Here is a 21,252-nt window from a genome sequence, read left to right as displayed (position 1 = left end):
GGAATTGTTGAGCATTTTAGGAAATACTTATTTGAGCTGAGTAGATTGATACCTCACTTCATGTTTGTACAGTAAATATAAAACCACCATCAGAAGCTGGTTAGCTTAGCTTAGCATAAAGACTGGAAGCAAAGTACTGAAATCTACCTGCCAGCACCTCAAAAGCTCACTAATTATTTGTCACTGTTAGTTGTATCCTGCATATTGACCCCTGTAGAACAACAGATGAGTGGTTCCCAACATGTTTTGCATATCACCTCGAGACAAAGCTGTGTCTACTTGTCACCCTTCGTCTTTACAAGTGGTGAGTGGTTTTAGAGTGATTTTTCCAGTTTTATTTGAGCACTTTATTACATTTACCTTATTTGAAGAGCTAATTACACAGCAATTAACCAGAAAAAGGCTAAGTTAGAGAGACATTTGAAAAATTAAATTATGTTTTTTCTGCTTTCCTGTTGTGTTTCTCATCTCACCTTCAGTTTATCTCAGGTGGGTCAAGAGGCCTCGGTTGGGAACCACTGTAATAGTGGTCACAGCCACAAATGAGCTGTGATACCAACCTACTGATATTAAGCAATTATTTATATGAACAATATCACAAATACACAGATTTTCATGTAACGTTTCATATGCTTGACCAAATGAACTCAAGGTCCAATTACACTCTTCTTCTTCTCATAGTCTCCATCAATGAGTAGAGATGGATCAATTCTCATCATGTGAATTATGAAACTTTGTGATAACAGGTGTTTGTTCATATGTGGGGGTTGCGATTAAAATCCCTGTTTTTGCTTAAGACTTGTTCGAGACTTTGGCATTATAGGTGAATGATGAAGACAATGAGATGCGATTGAAAAAAGTAGTAAGTGGACCTTGACATTTTGCTTTTTTCATCAAAAAACTACTTTCAAGGTCAAGAAAGAACTTTCAAGCTCAGTTTCTTTATGCTATCTAACATCAGTGCCTTGTGTGAACAGCTGTTGAGGCTAAAATGCAAATAAAAATATGGTGTGAACTGTGGCTCCAGTTTCATGGCTAAAATAAACAGTTCTCAAAGTGTACAACAGTTTTATTGATCAATGATCAACTCAGGCTTACATGATTACAAGTATACAAGAAATCACTGACCAGTGAAGACACTTCCACTCGTCCCCTCCTCTACCTTTCTTACCAAGGCTAAGTAGTGGCCAGATCTGCATTAAAATGAAAGCAAAATACTTCTGAACATCTGTAAAAATCAGTCTAAATTTGCTGTGGGTGTACATGATCTCATTAACTTAAAATCTACCCTCCCAAACATATTTATAAAGTCCGATGTGAGCCAATATAGACATGTTGCTACTGCTACAGACTGATACTTTCAACCCAATATGGGTGCTCAAACATAATTTAGGAAAGCAGGAGTTCACTTAAGCTCATGGCACTCTCTCTGCTTTGTCCTCTGGGAGTTTTGAGGTTAATTACACTTGCCTGCCTTCACATCCTACTGAGGGATAAATCCATCGAGTGTTACAGACACGACAGAGCTCATGAAACAACAATCAGTGTTAATCTGTGTTACGTTCATTTTGACCAGTTGAAGTTAAGAGATCAGGGAGGGCGGAGAAGAAAGAGACAATCTGCCACATCATCATTACAGCCTCCTTACTTTTCATCCACACATATGGCACTCATTGAAACACACGCACTACACAATAACAGACACATCCATGCACGCAAACTGTCTTCCTCTCTCCCTGTCCCTCTCTGTTATGTAGGCCAGTGTGAGTCATTCTCATGGGCACATGTCCAGGCTGTTATTTTACACAACTATACAACAGTTGGGTGGCTCTGAATACAGCTCTATCATGGCACTAATATAAAACTCAGGAAATCTATAGATCTGTCATTTTGTTTAAAGTCTTCACTTTGTAAAATGTCTTGTAAAGGCTGGTTTCACAGAGCTGAACTGAGCTGATAAACACAATGGACAACAAGGAAGAAAATGTGTTTTTAAACCTGCTAATGTGTGCACTTTTTTCAGTCTTTCAGAAGAGGAGTGCCATTTTACAAACACTGTAAAGAAACAAACACGCTTCCACCAGACATCGTCTGTTTAAAAACTCCACATGTACTAGTACAGCTACTCAGCTGATGTATCAGCAGTAGTAGCTGGTCTCAGAGTGAAGCCAACATTTCATTTTCAGGTTTCATCCTTGGATATTTAGTTTCTCATTTGTACCACTTCATGTAAAATCCACTTTGACATGCAGATGCAGATCTACACTGTTTAACATGAAGGCAGAATTTAGTTCATTGTTGTAACTGAGTTCATTCACAGCCTTGAGTGTCCCAGTTCAACACTACATACTGTCAGTAGCAGTAATCAAATAAAACAAACAATAAACATACTTAACCATTTTTTAATTACAAAAGCTAATAAAATGTGTGTGCAGACAAATGTAATTCATTTTGTGACATTGGTACACTATTACAAGTTATATTCAAAAAAGAAAAATGTTTTCTGCCACAGATTTAATAATAAAATCCTTAAAGTAAATGAAAATGTATTTGCGAGCAGCTCGTCTGTTTCCTCTGAGCGCTGCTATACAGCAGCAGCCCACTCACACATCAACCGTTATCTTCTGCATTCTGACTTTTAAGTGCATATTTTACTTTGTCACTTTTAAAGTGCGAACACGCTACACACTACTATTTATATAGTGTGGAATTGGGACACAGCTTGCTGATGTAACTTTAAGCAGCTGACCTCTGGCCAGCATGTGGAAGCGAGAGGGAGTTTTTGTGGAGGAGTCAATGAAGTGTGACATAAAATAAATATCAATTTGACAAATGTTGACATACGTTTTAAATCACTTTCATTCAACTAAACTCTACTCCAGTGGACTTGTTGTGGTTCTGGTGCGTTCTGTGTTTTCTCTCAAGAGGAAATAGCTTTAGAACATAAACACTTATGTCAGTACGCTGTCAGTCCATGTATGTGAAACCAGCCCTAAGACGTATTTTAACAGTATGCATTAGGCATCATCAGTACAGTTCTTAAGTGGCAGGTGGGTCCGCAGGAAGCAGGCAGGACCATTATCAGTCCGCAAAAACTCTAACAACCATAATCCTCTCTGCTTCCTGCTCTGATTACAGGGATGCAGCGTCCAGTCAATTGTGGTTTGGCGCAGTGCGTTGATCGGTGCAACCGTAAGGCAGCTTGTCTTGTTTTGCCCCATAATGCACCGCTGATGAGGTCACCGGGGACCTCGAGTTGACCCCTCTGACCCCGATGATCGGGTCGAGGTGTCGAAGGATTTGTTTTAAGTTTGAAAAGCAAACACTTAGTAAAACAGTTTTCGATGCAGCTTGATCCTGAAGTGGCGGTAATTATTGGTCTGTGGCCGTAAATTCACAATCAAAGAACGGAGAAATCGTGTGAAAAGGTTCACTTCTGTAGGGTCTGTCTGTCACAAAAAGATGTGAAGTTGACTGGACTCCTGCAGAGTTTGCTGTTTGTTTAGCATGTCCACACCTGAGAGAGAGAAACAGAGAAATTACAAGAAGATCCAACAAAGCATTAATGTGTAACTGCAGATTATAATAGGCAGATAAAAACATGATTTTTTTTTTTGATTGATTTCAAAGTAATTTCATTCTGATAGAGGGATCGTAAAAGTGAACAGACAACAGAGCAGAGGGAGTGACAGATGCAGGTGTAGGTGGAGCAGATGGTGTGGTACCTTGACGGTGCTGTCCACGGCTCCGGAGAAGAGGCGACCTCTGGACACAGCCAGAGCCGTCACACTGCCCTGGTGTCTCAGCAGAGTCTGGGTACAGATCATGTTGTCCATGCTCCACACCTAAAAAACACACACACAGAATCTCATTTAAACTTCACCACATATACACACACTTAACATATTCTCTCTCCTCTCAGTATGTTTTCTATCATATTAGTATCACATGACAGTTGATGTTTGATGAGCTCAGCCAACATTCAACTTCAACGGTGTTGTTTTTACACTTTGACAGCTTAATGTTACTTGATTACGCTACCTGCCCTGTTACTAATAATGGAAGATTTATACGTGGCTTGTTAAATATATATTATGATTGAAGTATATTTCATCTTTCCACACTTACACGAGGTGATCACACACACACACACACACACACACACACACACACACACACACACACTCTGTCCTCACCCTAAGTGAGCGGTCATAGGAGGCGCTGAACACTTTGGTCTGGTCAGGGGTGGAGATGACAGCAAGAGCATAAACTGTTCCCACATGACCGGTCAGGGTCCGCACCTGCTCTTTAGACTCAATATCCCACACCTAAGGAGGAGACACACATACCTTCATCATCCATCATCATCATCATCAATATTATAACACCAAGAGTTGAGACACTGTGGTCTTATTCATGAGGCAGGAATGAAGAGAAAAAAAAAGTGAGATGGAGATTTTTTTTTTTTTTTTTTAAGTTTGTGTGTGTCACTTACATGAATGAGGTTCTCATAGGTGCCACAGACGATGTGGTGGTTGGTGACAGCGATGGAGTAGACGCTGCCCCCACTGGTCTGCAGGACATGAACACACTCCAGAGAGCGGATGTCCCAAATCTGACAGAAGGGAGAGAGAGAGAGAGAGAGAGAGAGAGAGAGAGAGAGAAGAGGGAGTCAGAGAGGGGGGTAAAGAAAGAGACTTTATCAGCAGTGGAAACAGTGAGTCGCTCAACAGCTGCAGGCTGTCAATTTTCATCTCCATGGCAACACACAGTGGAGTGATCACTAGCTTAGCTGGTTAATCTAGCCGGCCAATCACACCGCAGCACTGAAAACAGGCCATGAGATGCAGTAGAGAGACAGAGATACTCCCACACAGGAGGCCACGCTTCACATTTACCAATACACATGACCAGGCACAGCTCATACTGGTGAAACTGGTTTAATTAATCATCTAGTCTATAAATGATAGGAAATAATAACAAATAATCTAATCACAAATTTCTTTTATTTACAACTATACAGAAACAGAAAAGCAGGCAAACCCTCTCATTTGGAAGCAGTAACCTGAAAACGTTTTGTTAAAGGACTTCAGTGACTCATCTGTTCTTTAAGGTGTTAGCAGGTGGGAGATTATCAAGCCACAACGGACAAAAGTTACTATTAAATCTTTCAAATGTACTTCCTATGCTCTTGTGTTTCTGGCTACTTATCCACCCTCTGAGTTCACAGACAAAAACATTGCATAGTTTCAGAGCGTCTTCATATGCCGTCACTTCCAGTGAAGTCTTTGTTTGTCTTTTTATAACCAGCCCACTGCCCTGTGAGAAAGTTGCTTGGTTCTTCTGTTGTTTTCAATGTTTTTGTAAAGTGTGTTGTGTGATTAGGAACTTTAAATAAAAACTTTAAATAGACTTAACGTGACATGCAGCAACAGTAGCATTCATTTGGAGTCATGTTTCTGCCCACCTGAATGAATGTTAAGTATGAATAATTTATTAGTATTAACTCTCCTTAGCTCTGTTTTGGTCTCCACTAACTCTAAATATACAACTCTTCTGTTGCTTAATGCTCCTATATGTTCACCAGCTACTCACTATCGAAAGCCCCTTTCACACTGGACAAAAAACCCAGTAACACCCACTAACATCTGGCTTTTGTCTTCAGTGGGAAAGGCTACAATTGGCATTTATTCCCAGGTCAAATGACTCCGCAGTAGTCACAGCTATTTATCGGCTCCAGCTCCAATCAGCAGTGATGTAAACATGACACCCGGGTGGACACGCTGATTTTTGCCCCTTTTCCGGCTGCTCTTTCATGTGCTTCTATCTGTGGGTGTCTGTAAACATATGGTCTCATCCACATGTTTATTTAGGATTAGCATGCTAAGCATCAGCTGTGTGACTTTATATCTGCGCTGTGATGTCTTTCAGAGCACACAAGCACTGTAAACACATCAGTCACCTGCCCAACACAGTGCTGTTAAACAAGAAACACTGCAGCTACACTTTATTTTTATACAGTCGATGGGCTACACACAGCACGGCACAGCTATGCTAACAATGCTAGCCATGCTAACTAGCAGCTAGCCGTGATGTTAAACATGACACACCAGATAAAAAAACAGAAAGGCAAACTCATTTACTGGCAATATGAAAGGAGTCAATCGCCTATTTTTAGCGGGTTTACTCACATTTAAAAAACCCGCATATATGTGCTAATTTTGGTGTGAAAAGAGTATTAGTCTGCTGTTTTCATGCTAGACAGGAAGTGAGTTTTTAGAGCTTCTTTTTTTTTTTTAAACTGAAAACAGCTGCCTGATGTGGCTGAAAATAACACTGATGACAGAAGTGAGAGTGAACCAAAAAAGTAAAGTTTTGCATCACAAAACCAAAACAAAGAGCTGAAAGAAACTAAAACACTTTGCAGAGCTGAGAGGAACTGCAGCGTCATCAGTATGAGCAACACCTCTCACTTTACACATAGTGATTTTTTCAACCATATGTCAAATAAACAAATACTGGTTACAGCTGCGAATGTCTTTATCATCAGTTTAGTTACTTCATTGACTCTTTTATTGAGCTACTACACAAACAACAGTGTGAGCATGAAACAGTTAAGCAGGATTTTTGTTTTGTTTCTCTGGAGTGCAATTGTTGGTATGTTGGAATGTAACTGTAACGTTCACTGAGCGAAATGGTGCCAATTTTTTATATGCAATATACTAATATACAATATTCAAACACTGGCAGCCACAGTTTGCAAGTTAGACTTGTCAAACACATAACAGACTCCTAAAAAGACTTAAATTTCTTGCACAATTTCACAGAAGAAATGAGTGCAGAAAGACTTTTCTAAACACTGACTAAACTATATTCATGGACTCAGCAGTCCTCCAGGACCTTTGTTAGTTATTTTAAACTCATTTAATTGCCAAAATGTTCAAAGGGATTTTTTTAACTGATTATTGGCAACATTTGCCATGACAATTTCTGTAGCAAAACATTTTCTAAATGACTTCTCTGGCTAAGTGCTGGCTAGAGACTAACTGCTCCGCTTATAAGCATCGTAAAAAAGAGCACAGCCGACTTTATCTGTGCTTTCATCTCCCTTTCCTCATTCTTCATTCTTCCACAGACGTCCCTCGTTCCCACAACCAGTCCCTCTCTCTTCTTTTCTATCCTTCCCTTTATCTCCCTACAGCGTCCCTGAGGTTTTCATTAGTGACCAACTGCAGCAAGACAGCCACACACACACACACACACACACACACACAGATGCATATACAGGCACACAGAGTACTTTCAACAGTGAGGCAGTGAATAGAGATGACAGTCAGACAGAGACACAAAGCTCTTTTTATATAGAGAGGACAGAACCCAATTACTGGCCACAATATATCCGAATGGCTTTAATTGCACACTACACACACGCGCACACACACACACACACACACACTACCATAGTCACTACAACAAGGTTTCTGTATAGGAGCACATATTGGCTAAAAAGAATACAAACACTCAAGAGAAGTACTTTAAAAAGTGTTCTGACTGTGCTCATTATTCCCATAAACCACATTGTGATGTATTTTTATGGTCTCTTAGGCAACTCTACATGACCACCAGGCCAGTGTGCACTCTTTCTACCTTCCTGACTATTTATTTTTATGTGCCAACTCCAAAATTAACACCAGCCACCTTCCAAATCCCACTCAAATCTGTCGCTGCCAGATAAATACTGCCAAAAACACTTTCAAATCCTCATTCTGCTGAACAAATGATAAACCTGATGAACTGCAGTTTTAAACTGTAGTACAGGGTTATCAGAAAAGTCAAAAATATAACTGAATACATCAATAAATATTTTTAGAAATATTATTAGCTAAAAAAGCCTTTTATTGTTCATTTTCCTCAAAATATTTCCAATTTCCTACTGCTTATATGTTAATAATTAGTTTGTTTGAGAACGTCTACAAAATATCAGGTACGACACAGAAGCATTGTGTCTGTGAACTTCCAAGTAGTGTTAGCTAGCTAACTTTGTTAGCATTAGCTTACCAGCTAAAATGCTTTAGCTTCTGTTAAAAGAGTTTATACAATGATGCTACAGCAGTATGCAGTTTAGAATATGGTTGATAAACATTACATGCACTAGCTAGATTAGTTTTATGATGTAAGTTAGCTGCAGCTAGGTAGCTAGCTGAGATGACTGGTGCTCTGTGCCTTAGCTATCAGTATTTTTAGGTAAGCTAGTCACACAGTCCTCTAAATCACTCCAGTGATGTTACACATGAACACACACATACACACACACCCTAGACCAACTGTTGACCTGGACATATGTAGACATGTCCATCTCATTACTATACAAGTGTTAGGAAAATCTAAAACATGGTGAAGAAAATGGAAAATGTTGCTCTAAATAGGAAATAGATAAATGATTAAATGTGTGCCAAGACCTCCAAAATAGAAAAACTAAGGTTTATGCTATACTTTAGTTTAATTATGTGTTAACAGTGTTATTTATTGAACTATTCAATCATATTTCTGACTTTTCTGATAACCCTTTACTATATTTTGTCAGTTTTGGGGCTACATACATGTGAGTAGGAAAATTCAGGTCACAACAGCATCAGTTACTGTGTTATGCCTAAGCAGGAGAAACAAAACATTTATTTGAATAGTGAGTACAAGACGTGGCCGAAATTATTGGTACCCTTACATTTTATTAAAATAATGCACCGTTCACCTTGAACAGTGTTTTATTGTCAATGCATGTCTGTGTTTGGTTTTCAGTGGAACTAATAACTGAATTCATGTTTATTCTACAAAGACATTCTAAAATAGCCTGGACAAAATTATTAGTACCCTTTAGAAGTTATAAGAAATAATTGATTTGTAGTGATACTTTAAGGAGATTATTGTGTTTTAATTAGTATCACAGGTGTTTTCAATCTTATAATCACTCACGCAGCCAGTTTAAAAGGAGAAAATTACTCACTCTGCTGTTTTGTGCCACTGTGTGCATTAGAGCTTTTTGGTAAATCAACTTTATGTTTACAGAAGAAAAAAATGAAGCCTTCAAAGAAAAGAACATCACGCCTGCCGTGAAACATGGAGGAGGCTCAGAAACTTGCAGTAGGGAAATGGCACCCATCAGAGAACTGCAGCCGTTTAGTCAAGAAGAGTGAGCTGAACTACCAGTGGAGAAGTGGAGAAACCTTATTCAGAGTTACAGAAAGTGCTTGACTGCAGTTATTGCTTCCAAAGGCTGTGCTACAAAATATTAAGTTAAGGGTACCAATAGTTTTGGCCATGACATTTTCATTTGTTTCATTATTTTAAATAATATGTTAATTTGTAAATAAGAGCAAAGTTTCAGTTATATTCAATGTGAAATAAAGAAAGGTGGATACCATATACTTCTGTCAGTTTCAACTTAATACAGAGAAAATTTAGTTCTACCAATATTTTCAGCCATGTCTGTATGTACACTACTTATATCTGTCTCACCTTGATGGTCTGATAGGAGCCGCTGTACAGGTGGTTCTGCGAGGCGACCAGTGCTCTAACCCAGTGATTCAGACCAGTCAGCTCCTTCTTCAGCTTCAGCTCCGTACCCACGATGTCCCAAACCTACACATACATACAAGATTCATGGATATAATGAGAACTGAAACTAAAAAAACTTTACTGACTTCAAACGTCATATGCTTCAAGCAGCATAGTACTGATTATAATTAGTGCGTTCACTGTCTTTTTAAATATTGGACACATAAACTTGCAATAAGTCATCAACATCAACGGACCACACCAGAAACTGGAATGAGAAGCTCATTTTTTAACTAGTATACACACACACGAAAGTATGCGCACGCACAGACACACACACACATGGAGACACACACACATGGAGACAGAGTACACTGAGCAGAGATGGGGTGGATAACAGATGCGGTGAAAAAAAGTAAAGTGCATGATGTCACTGAGCTGAAATAGAAAAAAGCTGTGAGATGAGAGGAGGCAGAATAGAGTTGAGTAAGAAAGGAAAGTCCCTGTGTAAGAGCACTGACATCACGCACACACACACACACACGTACACATTCATCCCCTCCTCCTCTCTCGTTCCTATGTAACCATGGCAACAAAGACAAGGCTACAGCCATCGCTCCATAGTGTTCTCCTCTCCAGTCCACGTCTCCTTGTTGAGCCACATTTTTACACTCTCTCTGAGTGAAAAGCCATCTTGCAGGTCACTACTTAGCAATTACAGTTACACTCCTGACTTTAGCAATTCTGTGGATATAGAAATAGATTTCTCTCTGTAGATACTTACATTTATATACACACATTTACAGATATCAGCACTGAAGCCTGTGCAGAAAGTTTTAAAACAACATAAACTGAGTGATCCTACGTGAGCGTAGCTGTACCTTAATGGCCTTGAGGGAGCCGCTGAACAACATGTTGTGGGAGGAGACCAGTGTACATACAGGGTTGTCATGGGCACGGATCGTATTGACTTTCTGCAGGGTCTGGATGTCCCACACCTACACAGGATGCAGCACAAACAAGACACAAACACAATTTCTACGGCGTTCGCGAACAAATGAAACTTGGTATTGTGGGAGTCCACCCTTACAACGAGGACATGAGGAGGTGAATGATACTTACGATGATGGTGCAGTCTGCAGAGCCACTATATAGGCGGTTTCTATGGAAACAAACAAAAAGAAAAAGATATGGCTGAGTCACGCTTCGTGGAAGGGCTAGTCGTTCTCAGCTGACATGTTTATGTGAAGGTGTGAGTTGTATTACCCCTGGATGCACAGCGCCAGTACGATACCATCATGACCCTCCAGGGTTTTCTGACACTTGTAGGTGGTGCAGGTGTCCCACACCTGAGGGGACAAGAGGAGATGAGGATAAAAAGCTGAAAACCTGCACAAATCTATAGGTATATTTGTGTTTGTACATCTTTAGGGCTCATTCTGAAGCTATTTTTCACTTTTAAAGCTTTATAACACTTGTAAAGTCTTCTAACACTAACTGTATTAGCGTTTCTTTAGATTTAAACAAATCTATAATTCTAGATACAAAACAGGGTTGTGGGTGGACGTTATTAGATTCTCTCTGGAAGGCGGTGGGTGAAGGCCACATTTAAACCCAAAATAGCACTGCGTCAAAAAAGAAAAAAAAAAGGAAAGACCACAAGGGGTTGTGTGGTGTGGGTGTGTTGCTTCATGTATGGGGGAGAAGATGAAATGCAGGAAAGTCCAGTCTGACTAATACGTCCATGAGTTTGAAGGCCCTCCACTCAACAGGCAACAGTGGGTGTCAACAAGGATGAACAAGGACGCTGCCGGCCTTAAGTCCTGTGTGCGTACTGTATGTGTGAGTTGGTGTTACCTTGATTGTCTTATCTGAGGATCCAGAGAAGAGCAGGTCTCCAGTGGAGTAGACACACAGACACCAGACGGGACCCTGGTGGCCAACAAAAGTCCCCTTACACTTGAAGATCTGCTGGGGGTCGTACGCTACACACAGACACAGAGAGGGGAAAGACTGAATATGCTTTTTTTTTTTTTTTTTTCACTGGAAACTGAACGAGAGTAGAGTGTAAATGACAGTGAAATATTTAAGGAAGGAGGAAGAAGGAAGAAACAGACAGAGGTTGGTGAAAGATGGTGCGTGGGAGCTAGATAAAGAAAGCTAGAATTTGCATTTCAAAATCAAAAAAAAAACAAAAAAAAAAAAAAAACTTTAGAGATTAAATCATTCAAAACTTGACATGCTCCAGTTCTCGGGAAAAGGGTTTCACAAATGCTTTCCTCTACAGAGAGAGGTGAAAAGTAATGACGAGAGAAAGGAAGACAGGCAGGCAGACACAAAAATAAGCCGAGATATTTACAGCCCAGGATTCCCATGTTGAGCCTGGCGTTGATATGGGACAACTCATCCTGCAGAAACACACACAATAGATTTGGGGATTTGTTCTTTTATAATAACCAATCCGATCATTTGTTTGCGGGCTACCTAATTCAAACTTTTATTCTCATATTTATACACACAGATGCACTCGTACACGTGTGTCTGTCTCTTTTAAGAGTGCGCACTTACGTTAAGCATGGACGCGTCTCTACGGAATTCCATCAGGTCCTCGCTCAGTTTACTCTGGTTCTCATCCAACACATCTGAAATACACACGGGCACAAACATGAAACAACAACAACAACAACAACAACACACAATCAGGCTGCTGTATTCCAGCTGGGAGGCCCATTAGGGTTATAAAACTTTCTCCTGTCAATATTTCCTGTCAATATTTCTCCATCAGCAGCCATGTGGTCCTGAGCTCTTCTTATAAGTGCAGTGGAGTGCAGGAATGAGATGTGATCTGATCAGGTTCTTTCCCTGCCAAGACCGATATCCAAGCTCAAGGTATCATCTGATCCTAATCCAATACCAATCCAATACCAGCGCTCTTTCCTTCCAAAATGTAAAATCCTTTAAACCTCTGTGTTGAAGTGGTTGAGATATATGACAGCTGATGTAACTACAGTTCATTTCTACTTCAAGTATAAGTCATTAAAAGGCATTTATTGTGAAACACATGCAGGAAGTAACTGTGGTAGCATGTGACTATGAATGTGACTTTGTTTCACAGATGCTGCTTTGTTTGATATTTGGGTAAAGTGAACCAAAACCAGAAGTATAAAAAGAAAAAATTATATTACAAAAAAAGGAGAAGCAGGCGTAACCTGTTCCAAACAGAAGCCTGTGTAGGTAACAAGACACTAATAGTTGGCTCGTTTGGTGGAATAAGCAGGTAAAACTGAATAATGTCTTTCACTACTTACCGAATTTGAGCTCAAGGTTTTTCTCTAGTTGATCTAATTTCTCAGACAGTTTGCCTAACATGGAGCGCAGGAAAGCAATATCTTGGTCCTTCTGGGCCAGAGTCAGCTGCATCTCATGGAACCTAACACATACAGGTAGATCAGAGACAAGGAGTTAACCGACAGAAACAAATCAGCTGAACACATATTTGGATATTTGATCACATACGGTTGTCTTGAATTTGTGTTTACGATCAACAGCTTCACTTGTGATGTGTACAGTTGTAGTAGGTCTGCTCACCTGTCATCAGTCTGCTGCAGAAACTCCTTCAACCCTTCAAATTTACACACCTCCAGGTGTGTTTCATACGTGTCCTGGTTACCGATGAACGTGCAGCTGTCAGGGAGGAGAGCCAGATTAATAGAAGGTAAAGGAGTGTGTTATACATGAATAGAAGACCGAGACTAACTTCACAAACAAAGAGACAAAAACAGTGACTGCAAATGAGCAAGAGATGGAATACAAACAATATGTGTGTGTGTGTGTGTGTGTGTGTGTGTGTGTGTGTGTGTGTGTGTATGAAATGTAGATACAATAAAGACAAAGTAAAATAATCTGTCAACATGTGTGTTTTAGGACTCACCCATATTTAGAGTGGGGACACTTGATGTGCTCACATTCTTTGAGGTGAGCCTCCAGGTTCATGGTGAGCAGCGGGGGGCAGGAGGGGTTGTTGGGGCATCGGACTGGCCTGTAGTCACAACTGGCCTCATGTTCTCTGCAGAGGCACAGTGAGTCGGGGTGAGGAGAGGAGAAGCGGTGGAAATACAACATTAAATCTGATCCTTATCTTTACTCCTTACTTGCGTGTGGACAGTTTGATGGTGAACGGGCAGCCCAGTGGATCCACCTCGTACGCTCCTGGCTTCCCAGCCACCGTGGCGGGGGAAGCTCCGGCTGCGCCTGCACTGCTGGCTGTGGCCCTGCAGCCGTATTTACAGTGAACAAACAGCTCTCCGATCTGCTCGGCAACCGCAATGTTGTTCACCACAACCGTTAGCTTAGCCGCATCCACTGGGCACTTGTCTGTGAGGAGTAAAACATTAATACGAGGTTATAATACAACTACAGCCCTAGCTCTGACACATCTAGATGGAACGTTGACATTATAAATGTCATTAGTGCCATCTGACAAGTACAAATGTGCACCTATACATTGAACCATTACTTTCACACACACACTGTGTTAAGTCTCACCTGAAGTCAAGGCACATCGTCTGCAGAAGGTGTGCTGAGGACAGAAGACAAACAGGTGGGATGAAATTTTATGTCCACATATTTTATTTGTTCTTATTATATTAAGTTTTAACACCACTGACTGTTCGCTAAGTCCTGCACCCTTTAGTTACTGTTGCTACGCCTGTCAAACATTTCATTCTCACATAGCACATATGCAGTTTACAGTGAACAATGGCTTTATATGAATTCTTCTCATTTTTTGGAAATAATGGGTCCTTAAATTTAGATAAAAGTAGACATTTCTGATTGCTGAAATGACAACTGTTGATGGCAGATCTTATCAGCTGTAGCTAGCTAGCTAATTATCCTGAGCTCCATTAGCTCCATGAGTTGGTTTGAAAACAAATTAGAAACTAGTTAGCTGGACATGCTAAATTTGCTGCTTACATCAGAGCACAAAACGGACATGATACACACTGCTTCAACATGTTGAGAAATCCAAGGCTGCAGTGCCTAGTTACGGTTGCTAAGCTATGACTGGGTAATTACTGTTCGGGGGGAGGGGTTTAGCAAAATGTCAATTATAATCTGCCTATGATGGATCATCAAATGTAGCCTATCAAGGGGAATTTCACATATTTCTGAAATGGGAGACACATTTCAATGCACTAATTGTTCATATAAAACCTTTATAAAAATGTTTTTTTAAATATATGCATGAGCAGAGTTTGAAATAAAGACAGAAGACAGAAGGCAGAGAGATAGAATGAAGGTGGACAGATGGAGGAGCGGGTGGAGAGGACAGAAGTAAACTTACCCCACATGTGGTGATGACGGGGTCCTTGAAGACGTTACAGCACAGCTGGCAGCACAGTTTTACTGACGGCTGTTCAGCAAACACCTGGGGCTCCTACACACAATCACACACACCGATTCCTTCATTTACTTTTGTGGTGTGGTCTCAGCAACAAAAATATCTTATAACTGTGTTTTTATATCTTTAAGTGTTTGTGTATGTGCATGTATTTATGAATGCATATGTTTGCTGCTCTATATGTACTGTATGTTACTGCTGGGTGTCATACCGTGTCTTCTTCCTCTTCATGCAGAGAGAAAGTGGAGCGCAGAGACATGTTGGACTCCGAATGGAGAGATCGGACTGAGATGGCTGAATCTGATCTCCGAGGAGTACCAATCGGAGGCTGAGGGGAGAAGGAGGAAGCAGTGGAGAGAAGTCATAGCCTATTCATACATCAATAGGTAAGACATCCGGATGTGTGGGATCTTGTGCACAAGTTTAATTTTACCCACCCTTACTCTTAAATTATACATTCAATGTGTATTTTTTACCCCAGGCTCCACAAAAAAACATCAGCTTTAGTAAGCTTTATTAGAAATGTTTTTTCTTATATTTATTAGATTGGGTTGGAAAGCAAATGTAAACAAGTGTGTGTGTGTGTGCGTACCATTCCATCGTCGTCATCCCGGGGGGAGTAGGTTAGAGTGCTGGAGGAGGAAGGAGTTCTTCTATGCTGCTTGTAGGTGCTGGACCCTTCTGCTAAAAAGATATGACGGCAAATTCACAAAACATAATGCCAGAATAATGGAGATAACTTCAGGGACAACCAAACATATAAAAAATGAACATGTATTAAGAAAAGATTATTTGTGTGTCACCTTTAGCTCCAGCAGGCACGGCTGAGAAGGCAGGGCCGAACGAAGCCTCCATCCTGTTCTGCCGAGAAGAAAGGAGGGATGGAATGATAAGAAACAATGAGTCAAACAATCAATTATTTTAAACTAAATGAGTAATTACAACAGGAATACGTAATTTAGTATCACTAAACAGGGGAGTATAATTTGCCGTCTGTTTCTTTTAAACAACTGCACACACATATACAAGCTTCATTCTTCTCTCACACTGAACCACTAGTGTCTCTCACCCCGCTGCTGGAGTCTGCTTTGGGGGAGGAGGCGGGGTGGGGGGGGGGAGATGGAGGGGCTGCTGCTGTGGCGGCTGCTGCTGCTGCTGCTGCTGCTGCTGCTGCTGCTCCTCTGGAGTATCAGTTGTAGTGAGACGTCTTACCGCTGCTTATAACCCAAAGCACACACACATGCACGAGGACACACTAGCAGCTAGTGAGCCTGCTAGGCCTGGGAAGAGGAGGTGTGCAGAGAGGTGAGGAGGAACGAAGAGAGAGGGAGAAGAAGTATGCTGTGAGATACACTGCGAAAATAATAATAAGGCTGCTGATATTCCTCTGAGCAGCACTGCAAGAGCCTGACAGAAATAAGGATAAATATATAATGCTAGCCATAAGCTGGCTTTATTTTTTTACCACAGAGACAGAGAAAAAGCACGCAACCACATTCACCCAGGAAAAGTTGGCCACAGTACAGCTTAAAGCTATATATGATAAGAGGAAGAGAGAAATAAGTGCATCATGGAACTTGTACAGTGGAGTTACTGTTGTGGAGTGGATGTTTGACCCACTTTACTGGCTTCAGACACAACAACATAATCAAACATAATGATTCCACTTCAATCTTTAGAGCAAAGAAGACTGTTTTCAGTATGGTTTAGTTTGTTCCATTGGATTGTTCTCTACATTGAAGTTGTTTTAGAAAAGCATTCAGTAATTAACAGCTGAATATAAGAAGTTCAAAGTTCAGTCTGTCAGTCAGTGAGTAATTTACTGCTTAAAAACAAATATTTCATTAGATCTGGACAACATATACACCAATATTAATGCTAGGATGAAACTGGACATTGTCTGTCCAGGATTTTATCATAGTATCATGATATCAGCTGTATCATATTCTTAAAACTGCATTAGTTCTCTCCAAGAAGTTCTGTGTAGACTTGTCATGATGTTGCTTTTACAATATAACAGGAATGCAAGTGACATATTTACATACATAAGTACACCACAATTACTAGATAAAAATCGAAGCACAAAGTCAGTCAGCAGGAACAGCTGAAAAGAGGAAGTTCGACATGGCAGAAGTAACAAGTTGCATATGTTAATTTTAAATCCAACATGCACAGCAATGTACTGATGATTTTTACTCCTCCTACCCAAGTTATAGTGATCCTCTTGAGACAGATAAACAGCTGAGGCAGCAGGAACTATACTGTACACAACAGCTGTCTGACTGAAGGCAGCACCGACCCCCCCAACTCTCATCAACACTTTAATGACGGACACTGAAAAGTGACCCAGCATCTGCAAACCCTCAAACACACCGGGGAAGACTGCGCGGGAGGGGGGGGGGGATAGAGAGGGGGGAGGCAGAGAGGGAGGGGGGGCAGAGAGGGTGGGAGGCAGAGATGGGGAGAGGAATGGAGGGGAGGGAGGCAGAGAGGGGAGGGAGCGACACCGAGACAAAGGCAAGAGGGAGAAGTGACAGCCAAAAAGCAGTGACCCGGACAACTAGATACTGATGTAAACAGAAAGGTATGCAGGCTGTCAGCTCATATGGTAATAGGCTGCAGAATCTGCCAGTGAAACTATCCAGGACCTCTAATCCGCTCCAACCAGCGTCACTGTCTCTTTTCAGGAGATTCCCGTAAAGGGAAGACAGAAAAGGGGGGCGGAACACACACAAAGTTGACTACTGACAGCCAGCTAGCTAAATGTTCAAACACCAAAGATATGAGTATAACAATTTTACGTGTGTTAGCTTCTATAAACGATAGTTTACACAGCAGTTTCTTATCAACCGTCATTTCTATAAGCAACCGTTTAAAACTGCGATAATTAGCCAGCTAAAGTGGCTTGTTTGCTAGCTTAAGTTAGCCACTGTTACATTTTTCTATTAGCAATCACTGCTGCTAACGGTCTTCGACAAGTTCTGCTAACCGCCAACGGAAAATGTGCGCTGTTTCGTAGTCAGTAATACTTTTTTAAAATCGTTTGGTTTTAGTTTGCGGACTTACCATTATTTTTGCTACAGCGCAGCTCAAAGTCTGCAGACGGATTCCTAAATCTTCTCTCTCGCTGTTTCACATACACACAGCTCTAAAGCTGCGGTGTGACCTGGGACATGTAGTAGAGTGCGCGCCGCTTTCCGTTTTAGTGCGGGTCCTCTTCTCCACTGTCGGACTCCGCTACCCACAACCCACTTCGCAGGAGCTGCCATTGGGCTCGCTGCTGTCAGTAAATTCCGCAAACCAACTGCAAAGCGCATCATTCCCAAATATATCCACCGTCGCTCCGGTTTCGCATCGTTATTGGTTCTCGCAGAGACCGAGCCATCATGCGACAGACACCATCACGTTTTACGATGAGTACACGTGCACGGTGGTGTGATCGAGAGAGAGCACTACTGCATGCCAGAAATAAAGATGTAGAGAAATACTGACCAACAACACAGTGCATCTGTAAAATACTGTACGATGCAACTGCATGCATGGGTAACATACCAATAATAATATCAAAAGAGAAATGGAAATCTAAAAGGTGCTTTACAACAGACACATGATGCTATTAAGGATGGTAACAGTAAAACATAGTGGATAAACTATGCCATATACAGTACCTGCACCAGACCAACTAGATTACCTATGTTGCCATTTTCACAGTAAATCCATTGCAAATGTTACAGTGTCCCTCAAAATGAAACACTAAACGGTGACAATATACATAGACAGATCACACTGTAATATGATTATGCACAACTGCAAATTGTAAACTAAATGAACTATATAATTGAAATATTGTATTAGGGTCGGAGAGGCCCAACATTATAGTAATGCAAAATTCTATTCATATACTGGATAATTAATTAATAAACAGAACCACAGTCAGGCCGTATAGAAATAGATGTAGATGTAATTTAATAAGATTATTTTTGATTGTGGACATCTTGCACTGTATGGGATTGGCATACTTTGTGATTATTATTTGTTCACGTTGCTAGACCAATGCCATCTATATAAATTAATGTGTTTATTGCACTCTGCAAAATTTGCAAACTGTTTTTGACTCTGACTGATTATCCCACACTGTGATCTTTCTGTGGGGGGAAGGTGGCAGTTAGTCAAGTTAAAACAAATTTATTTCTGAAGTGCTTTTAACAGTATTGACAAAAGGCACTTTACTGACCACAAACAAGAAATACAACAAAACTTAGTACTTGGTGAACACTCCTTAAATGATATCAACACATGAAGCATATGAGAGGAGTGTGTGAGCATGTGTAAGTATAGAGGAGCAGTCGGAGAGAACAAACTGCTGCAGGATCCCAGATGACTGCTTGTCATTTTTGGATTTTGGATCCTCTACAAGGATCCAAAATACTGTTTCTCTAGCCCTTTGTCTTCTACTATTTGGTAGAGCACATTTTGAGTTGTGACATCAAATTGAACACAAGTCATCTTGACCTGAACCATCTCTAGCATTCAGTTTATTAGGTTAAAAATAAAAACTTCCAGGAGGCATTGAAGTATTCTGAGCCAGACCTTTTCAGGTGGCTTCCCTCCAGGAAATTACTGGCAGAAAAATTGCTCTCGGCATTATGGAGAAGTTTTCATAGGCAAGACGCAGACAAGATTTTATATTTAGTTTCATAGTTTTCATAGGTAATCATATTTTGTTCATTTAGTTTAGTTTCAGAGGGCTCATTAAACAGAGTGGTGTAAATGAATAGTCCCAAAACAGTCTAATGACTGCTCTATGTTAAAAGTAATATTGCTAACAGTTTTACTAACAAAACTGAATATTGTCATGGAATACAGAGTCTTCTGATCATGAACTATTGCCAGTATGATAAATAATATAACATTATTCCATTGTATGTTTGTTGAAATAATTATATCAACATGAGTTTCTAACATTATTTAGATTCAATGAAAATGTTGATCAACTAAATCCAGGCTGATACTGCTGCCAATAGTAGTAATGATTAATCAACAAAGCCGAATTTAAGCACAAGAACAGTGGATTTTGACTTGAAACTTCATTCTGATCATTGGGGGAGTTGCAACTTCTGCCTGAAGGTTGTGTCTGGACTGAAGTGTATGGAAAATACTTTGTGTTGTGTTTGAATACAAATCAACCACAGGAAGAGAATACATCATCCAAAAAAACAGTTGAGCTGTTGCACCATCACACACATGAGCAAGTCTGATATAGTTCTACAAAGACTACACTGCATATTATATGACCTTTTTTATTTTTTATATGACTTATAGTTAATTTTTAAATTGCTTTAAATGTTAAAAGTTTAATGATTCTAATATATGATATATGTAAAACATTTTACACATTGCTCTTGTCCATAAAAAGAGATGGGTCATTACAGAAGTAATGAGGAAAAATATGCAGATTTAAATTGTACATTTAATGGACATCTCAACCGTTTGGAAAGGTTCATAATTTAAAAAAAAAAACTGATCATCTCTTATAGGAAAAGCAAGTGGTTTGGCCTTTAATGCTGGTGTATGAAACACAGAGTGCAGTATATGTAACATCTGTCACTTCCATGCATCTAAAGGCTCTGTCTTGGGTGGAAGACAATTTTTTCTTCTTTTACTATTCAGTTTTCTCCATAACCAACACTACACTTCAGCCTAAGAATGACCATATATTTGGTGAAAGTATATGAACAATAAATATTATGGATGTTAAAAAAAATACAGTATATGCTACCTTGTTTTCACCAGAAGAGGGCGCTGCTTATCTAGATGTAGTCAGAGCATTGGACTGAAACACCCTCTTCATGGTTGCCTGTGTCTTTTTTAAGAAGTGGCCCTGAGATGTAAAGATGTCGGTGTAAAAGTGATAGAGACACTGAATTCTCTCTCATATTGGCTTGAAATTTAACAATGAATTGACTGTTACTACACATTTGTTGGGTGATACATCTTCACAGAAGACATTTTGACATGTCAGCAGGAGAAGCACAGGTGTAAATTGTCAAATGAATGATGGTTGAATTCTATTTAGCTGCCTCAGTTTCAGGGTGGTGGTGTTGTGCATGCTGGCTCACTGTCACACTGTCATGACTTACTGGGACACTTGAACAGAACATTGTTAATGTTATTAGTAACAGCTGTGCTTTTCCTACTATGACAAGTTTGCTGTGAAAAAGACGCATGTAACTAAGAATCACATATAATACAGACACAGAATATATAGCCGACATACACAGGTACAAATAGCTTAATAA

At 40.2% G+C, this 21,252-nt stretch overlaps 1 protein-coding gene across 7 annotated transcripts; it reads right to left on the bottom strand.

Moving 5' to 3' along the window:
* Window positions 1–1,054: 1,054 nt before the first annotated feature.
* traf7 (TNF receptor-associated factor 7) lies at window positions 1,055–18,175 on the bottom strand. Of its 7 annotated transcripts, XM_067615608.1 has the most exons (23): window positions 18,020–18,128; window positions 17,159–17,335; window positions 16,023–16,233; window positions 15,757–15,814; window positions 15,546–15,637; window positions 15,165–15,281; window positions 14,897–14,989; window positions 14,098–14,131; window positions 13,704–13,926; window positions 13,484–13,618; window positions 13,141–13,236; window positions 12,861–12,982; window positions 12,121–12,194; window positions 11,912–11,960; window positions 11,410–11,537; window positions 10,819–10,901; window positions 10,675–10,714; window positions 10,434–10,550; window positions 9,514–9,636; window positions 4,496–4,615; window positions 4,197–4,328; window positions 3,726–3,845; window positions 1,055–3,517 (listed from the first exon to the last, which is right to left on the bottom strand). In XM_067615608.1, exons 4-23 carry the CDS (start codon window positions 15,806–15,808, stop codon window positions 3,503–3,505), a joined length of 1,965 nt encoding a protein of 654 aa, XP_067471709.1. In that variant the 5' UTR covers window positions 15,809–15,814; window positions 16,023–16,233; window positions 17,159–17,335; window positions 18,020–18,128; the 3' UTR covers window positions 1,055–3,502. The 7 variants fall into 7 exon arrangements, with proteins under 7 accessions (XP_067471709.1, XP_067471707.1, XP_067471711.1 ...); XM_067615606.1 differs by lacking the exon at window positions 17,159–17,335 and having other exon boundaries at window positions 18,020–18,175; XM_067615610.1 differs by lacking the exon at window positions 17,159–17,335 and having other exon boundaries at window positions 15,546–15,634; window positions 18,020–18,175.
* Between the last annotated feature and the right edge of the window lie 3,077 nt (window positions 18,176–21,252).

Source organism: Thunnus thynnus, chromosome 17, assembly GCF_963924715.1.
Source record: "Thunnus thynnus chromosome 17, fThuThy2.1, whole genome shotgun sequence".
NCBI classification, from domain to species: domain Eukaryota; kingdom Metazoa; phylum Chordata; class Actinopteri; order Scombriformes; family Scombridae; genus Thunnus; species Thunnus thynnus.
This window is presented reverse-complemented; position numbering and strand designations above follow the sequence as displayed.

Excerpts from the sequence above, each read along its gene's own strand:
- traf7 (XM_067615604.1), bottom strand. Across the intron at positions 15,638-15,756 it reads CGTGCCTGCTGGAGCTAAAG|CAGAAGGGTCCAGCACCTAC; the intron begins GTGACACACAAA and ends ATATCTTTTTAG. Across the intron at positions 14,990-15,164 it reads ATGAAGAGGAAGAAGACACG|GAGCCCCAGGTGTTTGCTGA; the intron begins GTATGACACCCA and ends GATTGTGTGTAG.